The sequence below is a fragment of the Xenopus laevis genome, chromosome 1L (genome assembly GCF_017654675.1).
Source record: "Xenopus laevis strain J_2021 chromosome 1L, Xenopus_laevis_v10.1, whole genome shotgun sequence".
Classification (NCBI taxonomy): domain Eukaryota; kingdom Metazoa; phylum Chordata; class Amphibia; order Anura; family Pipidae; genus Xenopus; species Xenopus laevis.
The window spans coordinates 209,600,380-209,621,026 of NC_054371.1; the positions used below are offsets into that span (position 1 = coordinate 209,600,380).

A 20,647-nucleotide genomic window follows, 5' to 3' on the forward strand; every position below is an offset into this window, starting at 1 on the left:
GACAACCTTACCTGTTCCACCACATTTTTTTGAAAACTGTGTCACTATTTAAGGACGAATCGACCCGGTACATAGTGTAGCCTTACATTTGACCTCATGCTTTTATATCGTCAGGAACCCATCAGGGAATTATAATATCTCCCTATTTTACAGCAGGGGGCACATTATTTTTTATAATAATGACATCATATGACAAATAACAGTACCAATAACTGATGACATCATGAAGCACTGTGTATAAGGATATATATATATATATATATTTATATATATAGTCAACTACAAGAGGTCCTCTGCACTCAACCCATCATCAATATATTTAAGACAGAGACATTTTGTGCATACTGCTACTAAAAAATGCCTTACCCTTTAAACAACACAGGGATTGTTTGTCCATATATTGCAATATATTTAAGCTGGCCAACTACGTCAAAGTCATCCCATATCTGGCCAGTCCTACGCTTAATTTTCATCTGATTCATTAAGAATTCAATTGCTTAATTATACATTTTACAAAGGGACTAAGTTTTACCTGCAACTTACTCGCTGCTTTCAAAGTAAAACTCCCAAACTTGGCTGCCCTTTTATTAGACACCAGTGGGATCACCTAACTATAGCTGGGAAGGGTGGGAGCTACAACATGGAGCTGGTCACTGCTCCTGTATAACTATAACAAACAAGGGAAAGTTGTGCTCACCACTATTTTTTAAAACCATTAGGCGGGGGTGCAATGAGGGTGTGACCACAAAATACATATAGTCAACTACAAGAGTCCTCTGCACTCAACCCATTATCAATATATTTAAGACAGAGACATTTTGTGCATACTGCTACTAAAAAATGCCTTACCCTTTAAACAAAACAGGGATTGTTTGTCCATATATTGCAATATATTTAAGCTGGCCAACTACGTCAAAGTCATCCCATATCTGGCCAGTCCTACGCTTAATTTTCATCTGATTCATTAAGAATTCTATTGCTTCATTATACATTTTACAAAGGGACTAAGTTTTACCTGCAACTTACTAGCTGCTTTCAAAGTAAAACTCCCAAACTTGGCTGCCCTATAATTAAGCAATTGAATTCTTAATGAATCAGATGAAAATTAAGCGTAGGACTGGCCAGATATGGGATGACTTTGACGTAGTTGGCCAGCTTAAATATATTGCAATATATGGACAAACAATCCCTGTGTTGTTTAAAGGGTAAGGCATTTGTCAGTAGCAGTATGCACAAAATGTCTCTGTCTTAAATATATTGATAATGGGTTGAGTGCAGAGGACCTCTTGTAGTTGACTATATGTATTTTGTGGTCACACCCTCATTGCACCCCCGCCTAATGGTTTTAAAAAATAGTGGTGAGCACAACTTTCCCTTGTTTGTTATAGTTATACAGGAGCAGTGACCAGCTCCATGTTGTAGCCCCCACCCTTCCCAGCTATAGTCAGGTGATCCCACTGGTGTCTAATAAAAGGGCAGCCAAGTTTGGGAGTTTTACTTTGAAAGCAGCTAGTAAGTTGCAGGTAAAACTTAGTCCCTTTGTAAAATGTATAATGAAGCAATAGAATTCTTAATGAATCAGATAAAATTGAGCATAGGACTGGCCAGATATGGGATGACTTTGACGTAGTTGGCCAGCTTAAATATATTGCAATACATGGACAAACAATCCCTGTGTTGTTTAAAGGGTAAGGCATTTTTTAGTAGCAGTATGCACAAAATGTCTCTGTCTTAAATATATTGATAATGGGTCGAGTGCAGAGGACTCTTGTAGTTGACTATATGTATTTTGTGGTCACACCCTCATTGCACCCCCGCCTAATGGTTTTAAAAAATAGTGGTGAGCACAACTTTCCCTTGTTTGTTTTATATATATATATATATATATATATATATATATATATATATATATATATATATATATATATATATATATATATATATATATACACACTGCTCAGAACTGCCAAAAACTGAGTGGTAAGTGAATAAAATGCTAAATTCTTGAGTGGCAACATATTTTTGCTTGTGTGTGCTATAAAAAGCTTTACAATGATGGCAAAATATTTCATAAATTTGAATAAATTCAACCAGTAGGAAAAACAAAATATTTTACCAGGGAAAACTATTCTGCCTTTGATATATACAACTCTATGGATACAAAATCAGGTTTTAGGCACTTAGCTATTCCAATTCCCTGCCCTCCCCCCACATGGTTTTATTTAGTATTTCATATTTACATTTTAGCCTGAAGTTCAAACACAGACCATTCTGTTAAACCCCCTTTCAATCTTCCCTCTAAATGTATGGAAATTCATGTAATTGCTGAGTGCTCTTTTTTGCCAAAGCTCACATGGGGTATATTCCTTTAATCCCGTCTCTGGCAAAAAGAGATCATTACATGAGAACCAGAACCACTATAAAAAAGTCACTATACTGTAATGGATATTTAATAAATAATTTTAATAAATAATGAGTTCTCAATCTAGCATTTTTTGTTGGCTCATACACTGCTGCTGTGAGTTTCTGACAGATTCCAACAGCTCTAACTGGCTGATTCAAGCACGAGTCAACAATTTGCAGCACAGAGGAGCTATGGTAGCCTACCACAACTCAGCAACGGCTTCTATCCTAACCACCCTTCTTTGCAATGCCTTCAAAAGGCACACCCTACCACCAGTGAGCTCAAAGGTTGTTGTTCCATAGCTTACCACTGTGGCCTCCAAATGGCTCCATTCTATCTCAACAAAGTTATCTGAGCTGAAGCTATTGCAGTAGGATTATACCAGGGGTGTGTGTGTATAGACATTATAGGCATTCTGGGGAGTAGTGCAAGATTTAGATTAGAGGAAGCATATCTCTGGGGACCAAGTCCTTTGGTGTGGTTACAAAGAGTGAAAAGAGACCATTCATTGCCTGAAATGTTGAAGGGCCCAAGAAACCTGTGTGTGATATCACATATGAATTGTCTGATATGGATTGTGGATATACATTCTGTTAAGGGGGAAACTATAGATACACCTAGCTCCATAATAAAGCAAAGCCTCTGGCACAGTTTACATGGTCAGCAAAGGTGGAAGTGCCAGGCAGGATGAGCTCCCTGAAGCCCTATGTCATATGCATACTCACCGGGGAAAATGGAGCTGTCCATAGAGTTTTTCCAGTGTGGATCATTATATGCATCTTATCCTAAAGAAAGCGAGCACTTCTGCCCAAGAACTTGCAATGGGCCACATTGCCTAGTAAAGACTTCAAGATTATAGCTGATCTCATTCAAGACTGTACAGGAAGAGATGGGTCTTTCTGGTCCATGATCTACTACATTTTGTAGTCATACTATGCATGAAAAAGAAGAAGGTTCTTGAAAGGGTGAATAAATGATGCATAGTCACTCTGCAAATGTATAGGCATGAGGTTAGATTTTAAGCCTATGAACTTTATGTACCCCCTTTGTAACCATGACCCAGCTGACTTTGAGTGAGAACATAAATGCCAAGGGGTTAATGCAGCTGCATGAGATCAACTGGTTCAGTTGCTCAACTCCCACGCAGGAGTTCTTGGGTAAATTGTCAATATTCTAAATATCACATTTATCAGCTTAAACCAACATAATTATGCAAAGCTTTCATGGTTTGTTCTTTCTCAACATCGTTGGTGTCATAGTTTCAACCAGGTGAATCTGGTCTTCTGACAGCAAATGGGATGGTTGAGTAATAGAACTTACTGAAATGTGTTAATTATAAAAAGTAATATACCCCTGCAGTAAAATATGAGGATAGTATACTTCCCTGAGGAGTTCCATGACCATATAAAAGCACAAAACCGAATGTAGGGTACAATGTTTGGTATGACAAACATCATAGGAGTCCAGATCCATCAGACTGACAGGAGAAAATCTAGAATTTGGTTTTTGATGAAATCCTTGAAATCCTCCCTGGAAAAGTCTTTAAATTTTCTTTTATTTCAGCCCAAACATCAATCAGTATGGCATAGAAAACATTAATCTTCTATCTAAACAGAAATTCTGCAGATTCCTCACGCACGTCATAATGAGCAAGACAACGAGCTAAGTGATCTCACTTAGGCTCAAGACTGTACAGGAAGAGGGGAGTCTTTCTGGTCCATGATCTACTAGATTTTGTAGTCACACTATGCCTGGAAAAGGTGCTTGAAAGGGTGAATAAATAATGCATAGCCACTCTGCAAATGTATAGGCATGAGGGTAGACTTTTAAGCCTATCAAGTTGATGTACCCCTTTGTAACAATGACCCAGTTGACACCGAGTACGAACACAAATGCCACGGGGTCAATTCAGCTGCCTGAGATCAACTGGTTCACTTGCTCTGCTCTTTTGAAGTCCCAGGCAGGAGTTCTTGCCTCTCACTTCCTATGATTTTTTGTGGAAGGCCAGAATGATCGAGTATTTGTTAATCTACCTGTACACTGTGGAGACCCTGATCCTAGACAATTTTAGAGTTTGGAGAGCAGGTTCTTGTCCCCTTTATGGACTTTGCTGCTGATGCCGACTTTTTCATCTGAGTTAACCAAAATGCAGAGGAAATTTCCTCTGGATTAGAAAGCACTGTGTGTGTTTGAAGGCGTCTCATGCCTTTCCTTGAAAAAGGGCAGACAGGGAGTGGTGTGTGAATTGTGCCAGGTATATATATTCTGCCTTCAATTACCTGTAGATACCTTTATGCAGATTCTCTTTGCAGTTGTTTGACCTTGCCTTCAGCTTTTATTGCCAGGTGTGCAGCATTAAGTACTGGTGGCCATATGTCATTGTAACTGAAGGGTTTATTAGAGATTTCCTGGCGTTGCTGATATATTTCCAACAGAGCTTTCTATGTGTAGCAATGTCAGGGTGCAGGCACAGGAAATTCTAACTAAGCCATTCTTTATAATCCGTATATGTGGGTGTTAAAATATTGTAATCCACGCTTATACATCACCAATTTTTCCAAGCATGCATCACCAGACTCCGGGATCTATTTCACCAGATCAGACTGGGTGGAGGCCCAAATACATTTTACAACATATTGTCTCCTTAGTTTTCAAAACTGAGTTGTGTTTCCTCTTTCACCGTCATCGACAGGGTTTGACAGACTGGAACCCAACTTGGAATTCCCAGCCTTTATCTGTATTAATTGCAGCCAGATCCCATTAAACCTCCTCTGATCCTTCTTACCATGCCCTCACCCAGTTTCATACAATGCATTTCCACACTCATCTTTCACAAATATACTGAAAGCAGGTGCTAACTTTTGGGAGCATAAAACTCCAGAGAGCACTGTACCCCACTTTTATTCCTGTACCCTTCCAGTATTGTACTGGAGCAGCATGAGCCCACCAAACACACACTATATGGCCTAAAGTAATTTACGTAGACATTTGCCTGTCCATCATTTCATTCCAAAACCCATCTAGGAAGCACTGCCACAAGGTGTTTAAACATAGTTGGTGGGGTTTCCTTCGATGCTGCTACACAAGCTTACAGGTGTTAAGTTGGTTGGTTAGGGTTCAAGCTCTTTCACACAGTGGGGCTCATTTTAAACACTGGACAATTTTGCACCTGGGCAGTAACCCATGACAACCAGACGATTGCTTTCAGTATCCAACTTGCAGCTGGCTGAATGAAGCAAAGTGCAAATGTGCCCAGTGTTTATAAATGAGCCCCACTTTGTATATTGGGTAATTATTATGCTGAAAAAAAGTAACTTCTCAAACTAATGCCACAAAGTAGGGACAGTGCGACTGAAAACAATCTTTATACACTAACATGTTTCATGAAAACTAGACCATTATTTCTCCTTCACCAAGCTTTACGGTCAACATTATGCATTGAGGCACATACCAGGGGTTCTTGTGGCATATGCCAAACACAACCTTTTCCATCAGACTGGCAGATGGTGAAATGCGAGTAATCACATCAGAGGTGTGTACACTGCTCGTGAGACCAATTGCAGTGACATTTACACCACTTAAGCAACACGTGGTGGTCAGGTTTCTTCTGTTCACTCCACACTCCCTATGACTAGTTGTTGTGCTGACACTGAGTGCAGAGACAGTTTAGATGTTAGCAATACGTGTTAAAAATTGAGGACATATAATTTTATATGTAGATTATGGATAATTTTGACTATATGGTGTATTTGTTAATGCCACAGGCCAACTATACTGTACTGGCTTTTCAGAGTACAAATGATGGCCCACTCTCCACTCCAACCCTGAACCTACTTGCCCTTATTAAGAAATCCATTTCTTGGTTCTTCCTAATTCAGTCTGCCTTGCACAAACACTCACATCTATACCTGCATTTACAGCACTTCAGATCAACTGTTCATCCACATAGCTTTTGAGCTGAACCATTCTTGGTTTCCTATGCTTGGAAAATCGAAACTTCCAACTATCTAACAAACTCTATTATTTTTTTTTACGTTTTTAAGGAGCAAATAGCAGAAGTTCCATGACCAAATCATGAAAGGCATAACGACAAAAAGGCCAAGGCAGACTGCTGGAACTCTGAGGTGATTTTTAATATAATCATAATCAATATAATTTATTGTCATTGGGGAAAAAAATGTATAATTTTTAACTATACCTAGTTAAAAGTGAAAAATTGCAGCCCTATCGGTCCAAAGGTTGGAACATCATATGACAAATACTAGTACACAGGCCGTGATGCAACGGGATTTTTTACCCTGCCAAAATCAACTTCTGGCCGACTTTCGGCTACATATCGATCGGGGAAGCCCGTTAGAGGGCCCCACACACACACAGGCCAATAAGATGCCAACTCGGCCTGTCGGCAGCTTTTATCAGCCCATGTATGGGAGCCTTTAGACTTTCTGCCGGAGACAATATTGCTATTGAGTACTGTATATAAACCCTTCCATTACTCTGCTAAATACTACTTTAAACATAAATCATAACAGTAATTACACTGCTTTCCCTTTGAAGTACCAGAAGGCGTCCTACAAAAGAACTTAAATTTAGATCTGATCTAGAACTGATTGGAAAAAAATAGCTTGTGGTATCCAATATTTGGACTTATTTTTAGCATGGACGAATGAAAAAATAAATCTTGCTAATTGCAGCAAGCGGCTTTGTGTTTGTGTTTATAGCCCATGCTTGAAAAGTCTGGTTTTGTCGAAAGGCCACATTTTCATTCACTTAGGGAACTTAAAAGTCCTACGCCGTGGATCTGGGTTTGGGGTTTCTCGTCATCATATTTAGTTTAGTGAAAATAAACTATTTTGAACGAGACTTGCTTGAAACTAAATGGCAATTATATGGGTCTCCTTCCCCTGTGACACTGAAATATTGTACTTAATAGTTATAAGCCACACCCGGAAATTCTTTCTATAATCACTTTTATGCCAGACTTTATTGTAGCCAGAACTAATCAGCACTGATCTAAAAACTTAACTACTTTGAATATTCTCAAGACAGATGCTTATTGTACCGACTTAAACTGCACTTGATACCTTAATCCCAGTTTGCAATGCAGGTTTAACCATATTCATCCTTTCCTGGTAGGCAGCCCAAAAAGCTTTCATGTGCCTCCCAGCACTTAAGTGGTTAAATTGTAATTGCTCTCTTGAAGTAAAGCGCACCATGGAATTCTCATTATAGCTTACAACTGGAAAACACCTGCTCGTAGCATATTTATATTTAAGAAGCAGAGGAGCACTGTAGACGCACATAATTAGAATGGTGCACCTGCTGATTCTGGAAAATATGCTTGCACCTTGATGGCACACCAGGAGGAACATTTTTAGATTTGGAAGGAGTTGCACATAGTCGATCATCAGTGAAGAACAATCTATAATAAAGGGATGGAGAGATTATATAGTTGTTCTTTCTACATATGTGACATATATACACATACAAGTGTAACATAAGACTGTAAAAAGCTGATTAAAAATATATGTAATCCAATGATTACAGGGCAAATTTACTAAGGTTCGAATGGTAAATTCAAATTTTCAAGTTGTTTTTTTGGTCAAAAGTCATGATTTCAAGGTTAAAACCACCATCTTGAATTTGAGTTGGTAGGAAACAAGTGGGGCAAGAGGTATTTCTGTGCAGTGAATTAAAGTAAATTGAAGTATAAAGCAACTTTTCAGTTGATTTAACAGTATGGGGCAGATTTAATAAGGTTTGAATGGTAAATTCGATTTGAGATTTATCATCCCCTTACCCTGGAAACAACTCAAATTCGATAGGTCGCCACCTAATACCTGCTGAGAAGTCAATGGCAGAGGTTAGTTGACCCATTTGAAGATGTTAATAGCATTTCTAACATTTGAGTTTTTTTTCCCAGAGGAAAACAATTCGAATTGCGAACAAATTTGGGCGTTAACATTCGATATAATTTTATACGTGAGAGTTTTTTCATAAATAAGCTCCCAATCGAGTTGAGAGTAAATTCGAGTTTATTAAAGTAAAAATAAATTCCCATAATTGTAAAATTCGACCTTTGATAAATAACCCCCTAAGTAATGTAATGTTTCAGGGAAAAGAGAAAGGTCATTAAAGGACAAGTAAAGTCAAATTCACCAGGGGTGCTTATTTGTTAGGTCCAGTGAATATAATTGCTTTTTATCCTGGGTCAGCATTCTTCTTTGGAGGAAAATTAACTGGGAATAGGTTCTTGGGATCTAGAAGCAAAGATGCAATGACAGTTATTAAAAGATCCAAATACAAGTACAAATGAAAAAAAAAACAAAAAACACTGAACGATATGCTAAAAAATGTGAAAACCTCTAAAAATTCTAGTTTTTCTAAAGGAAAAAAGAATCAGAAAAACTCCAAAAATTCTGAAAGGCCTAAGGTCCAATAGTATCTATGGGACCTTAACAACTTTTACCTGGCACAGTTTTGTATTTGAGTTTTTACATTTAATAAACCTTGAATTTTTTAATGTTTTAGAGAAATAAGAAAAACTATTTTAAGAGAAAAAATACGGTTTATGAAAAAAATGAGAAATCCGAATGTTAGAAAATTTAGCCCCTCAGTTGCCAGATATCCCATATCCCTTGCAGTAGTCTGGTACCAGTGCATGCATTGTGCAGTTATAAGAAGAGAGAATGCATAGAGAATGGGTAACAATGAAAGAATGGAATAATAGCATTAGAAAGACTGAGACAAAAGATTAGCTGAAAAGTACAAATACAAGTACACTTTGGGGCAGATTTATCAAGGGTCGAATTTTGAGTTCATGGGAGTTATTGAAAAAACTCCCATGAGCTCCAAATTCGACCAATCGAAATTTATTTAAAAAAAATTGAATCTTTCAAAGTCGGGTGTATAGGATCGACTCGCTAACTCAAATCAAATTTGAATCAAATCCGATTCGAATTTTAAAAACTTGATTCGAGTTTTTTCTCTGAAAAAAAAAAAAAATTGTCAGGAAGGCTGCAAACAACTCCAAATTCATCCCAGGACTTTTTTCCATAAGCTAAAAGCAGCTATTCGGCAGGTTTAAAAGAACAGTAACACCATAAAATTAAAGTGTCCCTAATTTGACAGTTTTTGGCCATAAAAAAAATTTGAACCTTGATAAATCTGCCCCTTTGTGTATACATTGGATTATAAAAAGAGTATGTGGGTCTAGGACTGATGGGGAAAGAAAGACAACAAGAACAGAAATATAAAACCTTAAAGGGATATTTTAATGCTTTATTATTGATTTATAAAATAGATGTTTTGAAAGGACTTTCCTTTTTCCAAATAAAACATGGGTAGCTGAATTATATCCAAAAGTACAATGCAGCTTTAAGTGTATATTCAATAAAGTGTAGCTCAAAAGGAATCAAAGAAGCCTCTGAGCTCTTCATTATTATTATTTGTTTATACAATGATCAGATATTCTGCAGTCAATCACATCAGTCTCTGTCCCACTGGAGCTTACAATCTAAGGTCCCCATCACATTCACACACACACAGGAACCAATTTACCTGGATGCATGTTCTTGGAAAGTAGGAGGAAACCCACACAAGCACATTGATATCTTACTCCTCGCAGATCTAGAATCAAATCTTATGCTGCAAAGTAGAAGTGCTAACAATTGCACCACCATGCTGCTCCAAGTTTACTGAAATGTTGGAAATAAAAGTGACAGGTACCTGAAGGCTATGGCAAAAAAAAACTGTCCAAACCAGAATTTGCCAATGCAATTACACATTCCAGAACAGGAAGTCAAGGTAGGAAGGAAGTCAATGATCGGTCGCACTACAGATTTTCCTCTTGAAAGTGTCTGTATGATATTTTAAAGATTTGTGTTGAGAATTACACTTTTAATCGGGACGTTTGCAGACTGTTCAGTAACAGGTAGATTTAAAATGATTGGCCAGGCGTGCCCAGTGATCAAAATAGTGGTTGTTTCTCACTGTTAGCAGTGGAAATACCTGCGCGGGTGTCTGTAATCCCAATTATTGGTCAAAAAGCACAAATTTTGACCCCCAGCTCTACCTCAGTAAGGACAGGCCTCAACAGGTGAAGGTGCTCTATGACCAAGATAGATAAAAAACCACAGTGTGGCACAGCAATGGTGGCAAAGTGTCTGATGGTGTTAATTCTAAAAATCAAATGTATTTAGAGTCCGGTTGTAGAATACAGATTCTTGCTCTTAATAAAGAGAGAATGCCTTTGTAATACAGTAAATGGAATTTCAGATGACTCACTTATAAGTAAGAGCTACTACAAAGCAGGAATTCTGCTTGATGGATTACAACGTGGCTATGAAAACACTGCCACAATACTGAATGCTGCAGCTCATTTAAACCTCCCTATTACTGGCCTATGCACACAGCAATTTCCTAGAGGTTGCTATATATAGATAAGTTTATCAAAGGCTCAATTTGAAAACTTCAAAAACATTTTCAACAGACTCCACAAGATTCATTTGTAGTTTAAAGGTCATATTTATTAGGAGATTAAGCGTTGTATTATATTTGTTCTATAAATATAGCACAGCTGACGGAGCTCACGGTCGGACTTATGGATAGCCAATAACAATTCATTTTGTGGATACCCTGGTTCGCTTGTTCCAAGAAAAATTTGCTCCGTAAGACTTGGATTTTGGCTTTGGAATCCTCTTCTCGTCAACTTCATAGCTCCATCCTGAAATAATTGTAAAATAGGATTTATATATAAAATGGTATGGCTGGTCTAAAAATAAAAGCTTGGCGAGGGGAAAGAAGCACTTTGACTGTTTTCAACTTTATGTGCATTTGCTGCAGATAAAATAAAGCACTTGTACAATTACATAGTTAATTATAGCTCTTCACTATAGTACATGTTTGTGGTCCAGATCACATTAGAAGATATCATCCAAAGGAGGACTTTTTTAGCTCCCATGGCTGATGGCTGAGGACATCACACCCGGCGATCATGTCCACTTCGGCAAGAACAGACCATTGAAGTGGAATGTAGTTCTTATAAAAATTTCTTGGGGCAGTGGGAGCCCACCAATTACATCTTTGACCTGGTACCTTAAAGATGAAAGACCTCAAGAAGCACTAGAGATGATCATTATCATTTTATTACTCTACAAGGACTACTTACCATTCTTTTCAGCAAAAGAGATAGCATCTTCTTTGGAAGAGAAGGACAGCACCATATTAGACAAGGGATCCGCCCTTCCAAAATATAGAGAAATGAAGAAAAAAGTGTGTTTAGAGCTTTCTACGGTTACATTACGAGAGCGAGGCTCAACCAATGCCTATGTTTATTAAAGGAATGCAATTACGTAGTTAATCTCCTGGAACAGAGTTCTTGCTCCAGCACCACTTCCATATGTACCAGGTTTATCTCCAAAATACACAACATAATCAAAAGAAAGGCATTTGCCAGAAACATATACTTTGAACTTAGGTAAATATGATCCCAAAGTTAGCAAAATACATTAGTTTTTAGACAGAATATGCACAGAGCAAAAGAGAAAAATTAGAAAGCCAGGTGACCGCACTGTTTGTACAAAGAGCGTATCAGACAGGTGACGGCTTTAGTGAAATATGGCAGAGTTTATGGGGGCTGGATTGTTTAGATTCTCAGGAGCCTAACTATAAACTCTCATGTTAATTTTACTTCAAGAAAAAAAGACATGGAAAGATAATAGAAAAATTAATTGCATATGTTTAGAAAGCATGTAGGAAAGGTTTTGCCTTTGCACATAAAATTTGTATGAAGAAGCTCTTTGCATCTATAAATAAAAGTGTGTATGCCAAAATTATTTATATATTTATGCCTTTAAAACTTGTAAAAAGCAGTGACATAAATTGTCATTGTGCATTCTTTTTAAAACTGCTTTGTAAAAAAAACCTCTAGCAGTAAACTCCTCCTTTTGTACTTTTTACTAGAACAGAGAAGGCACAAACTCAAGGTGGCCATATACTGGCAGATTAAAGCAGCAGATAATGGTCCTTTAGACCGATTCGGCATCTTATCTGCCTGTGTGGGGGGACTTCCGATGGGTCCACCCGATCGATATCTGGCCAAAAATCATCCTGATATCAATCGGGCAGGTTTGATTTTTCCTCTGATCGAGGACCGATTTGGCTAGTTAATGCGGTCTTACGATCCGTTGGCGACCACTCTTTGTTGTAATCCGATCATTGAGCCCTAGGGCTGAACGTTCAGATTAACCCAATATCGGCCTGCCATTAGTGGGCATATTGTGTTAAGATTTGCTCGTTTGGCGACCTTGTGTAATGTCAAATTAGGGCTTGGGCTTTTTACAGTAACTCAGAGAGAGAGTATTTTTCCAGGGACCTCCCATCATAAGAAGGCCACCTTTGCCAGAAAATGTCCTTGGTATAAATGTACAGTATAGGAAGGAATGTTTTAAGAAGGTACATTTGAATATGTTCAATAATGCACAGTCAGTATTTAGGATTTACCTGGTGAAGTGTTTAGTTGCAACAATTGTTATGGTTTAGTTTCATAAGGTACATCAACCATTAGAAATTAAGCATTAGCTGACTACTATACTCCCTGGCTGCACTTTAAAACCCAGTTGGTCCTCCATGCAAATGGAAATTTTAGGAGCAATCCTGGGCTTTGTTTCCAGAATGAGAGTGGTTCACCTCAACCAAAATGTGTAGAGGATCCAATTGTCCTGGGTCTACATATGCTGACTGGAAAAAGCTGCATTGCACTGACGAGAGCCAAATAGGGTGACACATTCTGCCCAAGCTTAACTTTAAAAACTAGTGGGTGAGGCCCAGACTCTAAGGTATTTCCTGTAAATGGAAATTTTTGGTGTGATCCTGGACTTCAAAAAAAATCCTTCTGCCTTGCATACGCATAAGGATGTCTCTCCTTACCCAAAATATTTATACCATCAGCCTGAAGATTACCAGCTATTGAAGAAGAATAGTTTGGAGAGCTAACAGCTAGAGGACCTCAACTGATGTAATTGTCATCTAAGTTTGGGCATTTCCTGGTAGGTCAGCCAGAGCTACCAAACCTCTTCGTAATGTTGTCAAAATTGCTTTCTACAAGCCAAATGTTTGAAAGCACAAAATAGGCATTGCCAGTAGCAAGTACTGATAACGTACACCTCCCAGTGATCCTCACTGGGGTCAATGGAGGACAACTGCAAGTGTTTTAAGCCATGTACTAGGGTGAATACAAAATATGGCCACAGTTGCTCTCCCCCTTTAGTTTATAAATACTGAGCAATTATGGCAGATCCATAATTGTTCATTGGGCAAAACATGTTTACTGGTCAAACAAACCAGTCATTTGATAGATATGTATATATTATGTACAAGTGGAATTTTAAATGACCATTTAAAGTTCTAATCATAATGCATTGCTCAAAAACACGGAGCTTCCCTCCTCCAATGACCAGTTTATACTACATAAACTACTCTTCGGCAAATTTTTGTGAGAACGTTCAATAATAATACTGTCATTATAGATGAACATTTACAGTGACCATTTATTGCGTACTATGGTCATTTTATCAGATCTTGGCTGGTCTGACCCACCATTTGTCAGTGTGTAGGACATCAGGAGGCAACTTTACTTGGCTGTGAGTCCACTGACTTATTCAATCTGTCTATAAAGCTGTCAGCTGAGGCCACCAATCTGCATGCATGCAAGTTTAATGGCTCATTCAGGGATGATACCACGGAGATTAAGAAAAAGTAAAACAAAACTGAAAATTGCTGCTTTACACTTGCCTCTGCGGATAACTAGAATTGCATGAAGAGCTGCACACATGAACATTTTTTCCAGGAATGTTATCCGCCACTTTGTTGCAAATGTTAACAATTGCATCGTCTGAGTGTGCCAACATTTTACACAGCACTGTACATAACATTAGATAGTAATCAAAAATACAAACCAATGTAGTAGGTTATAAAAGTCCTGCTCACAAGGGTCTATCATCTAGCGGTGTTAGCATGCAATGCAGTATTCTTTGTATGATACCTACGTTGATGCCCATCCCATTAAAGGGTTTTCCCAACGCTCCCGAGTGTCAAATTCTATCTTCCATCTCTTTGTGTTCTGCACACCAGACTGCATCGCATTCCGTGCAGGAACAAAAATGTGGACTTTTCTTGTTTTGATGTGCTCCTCTGGAACACCACTTATGGAGGTAATATCCTAAAAAGAACAAAAAGAACATGATGTTTGGGGTTTTTTTCCAGTGAGATTCGCTTGAAAACTTGATTAGTTCAAGCGGTTGTTAACCACAAATTCACTGTTTTCAGTTTTTTCCATTTGAGTTTTTTCTTAAATTAAAAATCATTCGAGAAAAGAGTTCATTAGAGGTATATAAAAACCTCACAAAGCTCTAAAAGTCGACCTTTGATAAATTACCCGACATGATTGTTTTGCCTCCAATGAATTCATGCACCCTAGTTACAATCAAGTACAAGTAACTGTTTTTTTGTAACAGGGGAAAAGGAAATTATTTTTAAAAATTAGAATTATTTGCTTAAAATGGACTCTCAAGGAGATGGTCATGCTGTAACTGGGAGCTTTCTGGATAACAGGTTTATGGATAAGGGATTCCATACCTGTACTTTGCAAAACTATAAAAACAAAATATAAAAGAAATGCTTCTATTCTATTAAAAACATCATAAAATTGCATGCCATAGCAAGTATCACAAGAGAACATGTTCCTACTCTGTTCTTAGATTCTCAGGAACTATAAACGTAATTTTACACAAGAAAAAAGCATGGAAAGTTAATAGAACAATCAATTGCATATGTATAGAAAGCACGTAGGAAAGGTTTTTCCTTTGCACATAAATTTTGTATGAAGAAGCTCTTTGCATCTATATATAAAAGCGTGTATGCCAAAATTACACTTATTTATACCTTTGAAACTTGTAAAAAGTTTGTAGCTGCCATTCCCCCATTCAACAAATCATGGTACTGAATGGGCTGCATAGCCTAATTTAACAGAGTTTTCAGTAAAATTACATTTTTAACACCATCCCAATAAAAATAAAAAGTACATTTATTGCAAATTTTTTGTTAAACTAAACACATGAAACTTTCACCTTTTTAGCCATGTTTCTCTTCTGTAACTGCAGGAGAGGATATTGATTTATTTCTACTCTTCCTCCCAGAGCGTGATAATGGGTCCTTGCAACTGATAGAATAAAGATCCATAATCATAATATTAAAGATCCCCATAGACGCAAAGATTTTTCTTTGCCGAATAACCGATTTTAGCAAAATCCGACCAATCGGTCAAATTATCATGAAGTTAGTGGGATTCGAACGATCGTACATCTTACGATTTTTCGTCCGACATTGACCGGACCGGTTAAAAAATCTTTATCGGTCACAATGCAATCTATCTATGTTTGCAGGCAGCTCCCCTCAGTTTTGCTGGCAATATCGCCTGAAATGGTCTTTTAGTTGATGGACACTATCATACATTTAAACGATTGAGATAATCGTCGTCTTACGATAAAGAAAAGATCTTTTAAAAATCTTTAAATCTATGGGCGGCTTAAGACGTCTGGCCGATTCTTAGCACATTCTGATTTAGAGAATCGCTTAAGGGAGATCTTAAATGGGATTCAATTTTAAATGGGGTTAAAGTTTAAATTTAAAGTAGCGAAAACATACTGTACTGTTGTGCTGCCCTGCTACAACAGGTGTGTTTGCTTCAGAAACTCTGTTTATATAGTTTATATAAAAAGACTGCTGCTGTGTAACCATGGGGGCAGCCATTCAAAGCTGAAAAGGGAGAAAGGCACAAGATACACAGAAGATAAATGCTGTAGTATGCAATCGGATTCTTCAGAGAAAGCTGTTGAACTGAAGCCTGTCTTGCAGTATAACACTTAAATGCTAATATCTCAAATACTGGGAGGGACATGCCCTCCCCCCAATGGTTCCAACACCTATGGTCTACAGGCACAGGAAACCATACTCAACTCAGACTATTCTTTATTTCTCCATTCTGTGGGGTTTTTCATCGTTAAAGTAACATGCCCCAATTTGCTCAAATTCTTTTTTCCTTAAACTGCATTTCCTATTTTCATTAAACATTCACGCTGCAAAAGATTTATTGAAAATGCGTTCTTAATTAAGGTCCCACCAGGGAATTATAAGTTAATTTAATAGGCATGAAATCATTTATTCCAGATAGCTATTACCAGAATCGTGGCAACATTTTACAACAGCACCGGCTCACCGAGCTCTACAAGTTGAAAAATGAAGACATATGCTCCAGGTGTTTTTATGTAAACTTTTTCATGCTGATTTTTTTTTTTTATTATATTCAGTGCCCCCCATATTTATTTATAACCTTGTTAAATCTTGCAAAAACATAATTCCACAAATAGAAAATTATCCGGGAGGACATTTGAGTTGTGTGTATTAAATATTTTATACATTATTTTATATATAAATATACACACAAAGTTTATGTAAGTACAATCTAAGGTCTCTATCACTTTCATATATCACTGGGAGGGCACATTACCAAATTTCGAGATAACAAAAAAAAAACAAAATCACTCGAGCAATTGTCTTCAATGCTAGCATATTAGCACATATAACAACTTGAACATCTAAAACAATAACTCAACACTCACAGGATTTGCTTAAAAAATCCTTTTTATTGTGCAAAATCAATGTTTCCATCACATAGGCAACCTGAATAGGTTAATTGCAATCACACTAAAGCGCAGATCACGAATATAGATAAATAGATAACAATTATATAGATAACAGATAAATAATAGATAGATAATACATTAAAAAGTCTCCGAAATTTGAGTTTTAAAAACTACATTTGAATTCCTTTTCCCTTGAACGGTGGGAGAAACACAATCCCAAATTTTATCAGGAGCCAATTAAACCTGTTGTTTTTGAACTGGGAGAAAGTGGACACTGGGAGTTCTAATTTTAGTGGTATTAGAGCTTTTTGAAACAACATTAAATTTGTTTTCTCTAAAACCATTAAAGTTATTACAGTATAAGATCTGAATACAAAAAGTACAGATGGAAAAAAGTGCTGAATGAACAACAAACCCCTCCCCCTGAATATCTCTAAAACCTCTAAAAATTCAAGTTTTTTTGGACAATTAAAAAAATATTTTGAAAACATGTAAAAGTCTGAATGGCTACAAAAATGTACAATAGGATCAATAGTCTGCTTAAAATTAATCGGAACCTCGACTATAGCATTTTAGAGAAAAAAATTTTTTATAGAAAAAATATGATTTGCGAAAAGGAAATCCGAATGTTAGTACAGGTATGGGACCTAGTGGCATAACTAGATATTACTGGGCCCCACAGCAAAACATTTTTAAGGCCCCCTAAATGTCTAGTGATTGAACTTTTTTACCAATATATACTGAAATCGTATATGAATGAGGGCTTCCTGGGGCCCCTATACCTCCTGGGGACCCCTGCAGCTCTGGTCTGCTACCTCTGTAGTTATGCACCTGATGGGACCTATTTTCCAGAATGCTTGGGACCTGGAGTTTTTCAGATAACGGATCTTTCCATAATTTGGATCTCCATACATTGTCTGCTTAAAATAAATAACATTAAATACACCCAAAATGACTGTTTTGCATCTAATAAGGATTATATCTTATTTTGGATCAAGAAAAAGGTTTGGAAATCAATTTAAAAAATCTAAATTATAGTATTAAAATAGAGTCTATGGGAGATGGCCTTCCCGTAATTTGGAGCTTTCTGGATAACGGGTTTCTGTAAAACAGATCCCATACCTGTAAATACACCCCAAGGAGAACATACAAGCTACTCTAAGACAGTGTTCATGCCAGAATCAAATTTAGGAACCCATCACTGTAATAAGAAGTGCTAACCACTGAGCTATCACGCTGCCCCAAAAATAATAACATTATTGGGACAACAAGGGCCCACCCAAAAATCTTAGACCAGGGGCCAACCCAAAAACCTTAGACCAGGGGTCCACTCTCAGGACTATTATTCTTCCTCTCCTCTCTCCACCTCTATTCTCAGAGTGTCTTTTCTTTACATATTATAATCTATTATTTAATTTATTTCACTTCTTTGTTCTTATAGAAATTGGGAATGTCCATGAAATAGACCAAATGCTTAGCAACATGAGGACCCACTGACACCTGGGCCCATCAGGAGTTTTCCTGGTATCCTGGTGGCCCAGTCCAGCACTGACATTAGCTGCAATAATATGTTGATTATAAAACTACTTCACACCAACAACTTTTTTTCCCTATTCTTGAGTGTGGTCAAACAACTTGATTGCGCTATAAGTAGCATTCGCTCATATTTACCCTATTAATATTAATCGATAAGATTCTGGAACACAGATATCTTACAATTTTATTTTCACATTAATCCTTCAGTTGGCCGTAATATATTTGTTGCTGGATGAAAATTCTGAATATTCACTTTGCCCTACGAAGTTCATCTTGTCATGTGCTTATAACAAACTGGAATTACCAAAAGCAAAGAGTAAATATATTAGTGGTTGTAATGCAAGGAATATGTTTATGAGGTATGGTATAATACAAATGCATCCATAGCATTTAGTCAATGAAGGCTCTTGTTGACAGCTGGCTACTTATAATGCAGTAAAGCATCTCGTAGCCGGCTATGACCCAGATTCTAACCAAGTCCTCTGCAATACTGTCTAGACTGGCATTTTCAGATGACATTCGTGCTTTTGTATGGAAAAAAAAAAAACACTTTCACAGAACACCCTGCGGGCTGACAAAGCAAAGACGCTTGTTAACTAAGAACAGCTTGTTGGCTAGAGTTGGATAGCAATAAATAAGCACACTTTAAGAACAGGTGCAAATATGGCCAGTAAGACATTGCTACATTGCTGCACAATGTGCTTGTGTATGTTAAACGGCTTAATTGAGGTAAAATGGAAAAAAAATAGATCCCATTAAAAACAACAGTTTTGCACCTTAAGCGATATCACTAAAAAAAATCCTTCAAAAGAAATACTTGTTCCACAGTACAATTTCCATCAATTTCTCTCATGTATGTTCATGGTATTTCTACTTATAGTAGATCATAAAACCTATACAAGACATTTCAATTGGCTAAACTAGATAAAAGGGCTGGACCTCCATCAGTGTGTCTATTGGGGGAAAAAGCTATTTCACAACTGCATATGTCCCCATGTTTATACAACAATTTGAACATAGGGACAATGAACGTGATCAGTACAATATGGAAAGCTAAATGTATTTAAAATATATATTTTATTTGCCAAAAGGTCAAATATGCAATTTGAAGCCCCAACCCCCATATGTAATAAAAGTCATTAAGTTTGCCCAGAAGCAACCAATAAGATGTTTGCTTTCAAACAGGTGACAAGGACAAGTGTCCTGCTGATTGGTTGCTTTGAGTTACTGCTCCTGGGCAAACTTGGGGGGTTGTTTATCAAAGGTCGAGTTGTATTTTACCCGGAAAATTCAAGGTTTTGAGGGTATTTTTTAGTCAAAACTCAAGAAAAAAAAAAACCCTTGAATTTACTAAAAACCTGTCCCTTGAACCATGTAAAGATGTTAAAAGCCTTCATGATGTTTGAGTTTTTTCAGTGGGTTTCACTTTAAAACTCAATTAATTCGAGTTTCTTTCTGACTGAAAACTCGATTCATTCAAGTTTTTGGGTTTTTCACCCTGAATTCACTGACTCGAGTTTATTCTATTCGAGGTTTTATAAAAAAACTAGAAACCATTCAAGTTCATTTGAGGTGTAAAAAAATCTCACAAAGCTCTAAAATTCAGTATTTACATATTCCCCCCCCCATGTCTTTAAAACAATAGTTCACTGGTACAAATGTTGGTTTTGGGTGCCAAGTCCCAAATCTTAAACTAAGAGGAGTGGAACATCACAAAACAAAAGCAGGACTTGCACTCTCAAAAAATCAAATGTACAGGGCAAGTATATGTTCAATTAATCAAGTATTTATTCAAGTAACATGTCTACAGAAGGGTCTAACGCAAGGGTCAGCAACCTTTAATATCAAAAGAGCCATATTGACCCGTCTTCCACTAAAGAAAAATAGTCTGGAGCCGCAAGTTTTTTAGTTTTAACCTTTTTTTAATTTTAACTGTTACAACAACAGAATACAACAAACAGAAGTGCAGTGCGTGTGTGTAGGCTACTTTGAAATATATTAAACA

At 37.2% G+C, this 20,647-nt stretch overlaps 1 protein-coding gene across 1 annotated transcript in view; it reads right to left on the bottom strand.

Moving 5' to 3' along the window:
* Positions 1 to 10,914: 10,914 nt before the first annotated feature.
* ndufs4.L (NADH:ubiquinone oxidoreductase subunit S4 L homeolog) overlaps positions 10,915 to 20,647 on the bottom strand; it is a 68,910-nt gene continuing 59,177 nt past the window's right edge. The window contains exons 3-5 of the mRNA XM_018266156.2: positions 14,452 to 14,624; positions 11,574 to 11,647; positions 10,915 to 11,129 (exon numbers count right to left, since the gene is read on the bottom strand). Of these exons, the coding sequence (XP_018121645.1) occupies positions 11,026 to 11,129; positions 11,574 to 11,647; positions 14,452 to 14,624 (351 nt within the window). The 3' untranslated portion in view covers positions 10,915 to 11,025. The remainder of the gene's footprint in view (positions 11,130 to 11,573; positions 11,648 to 14,451; positions 14,625 to 20,647) is intronic.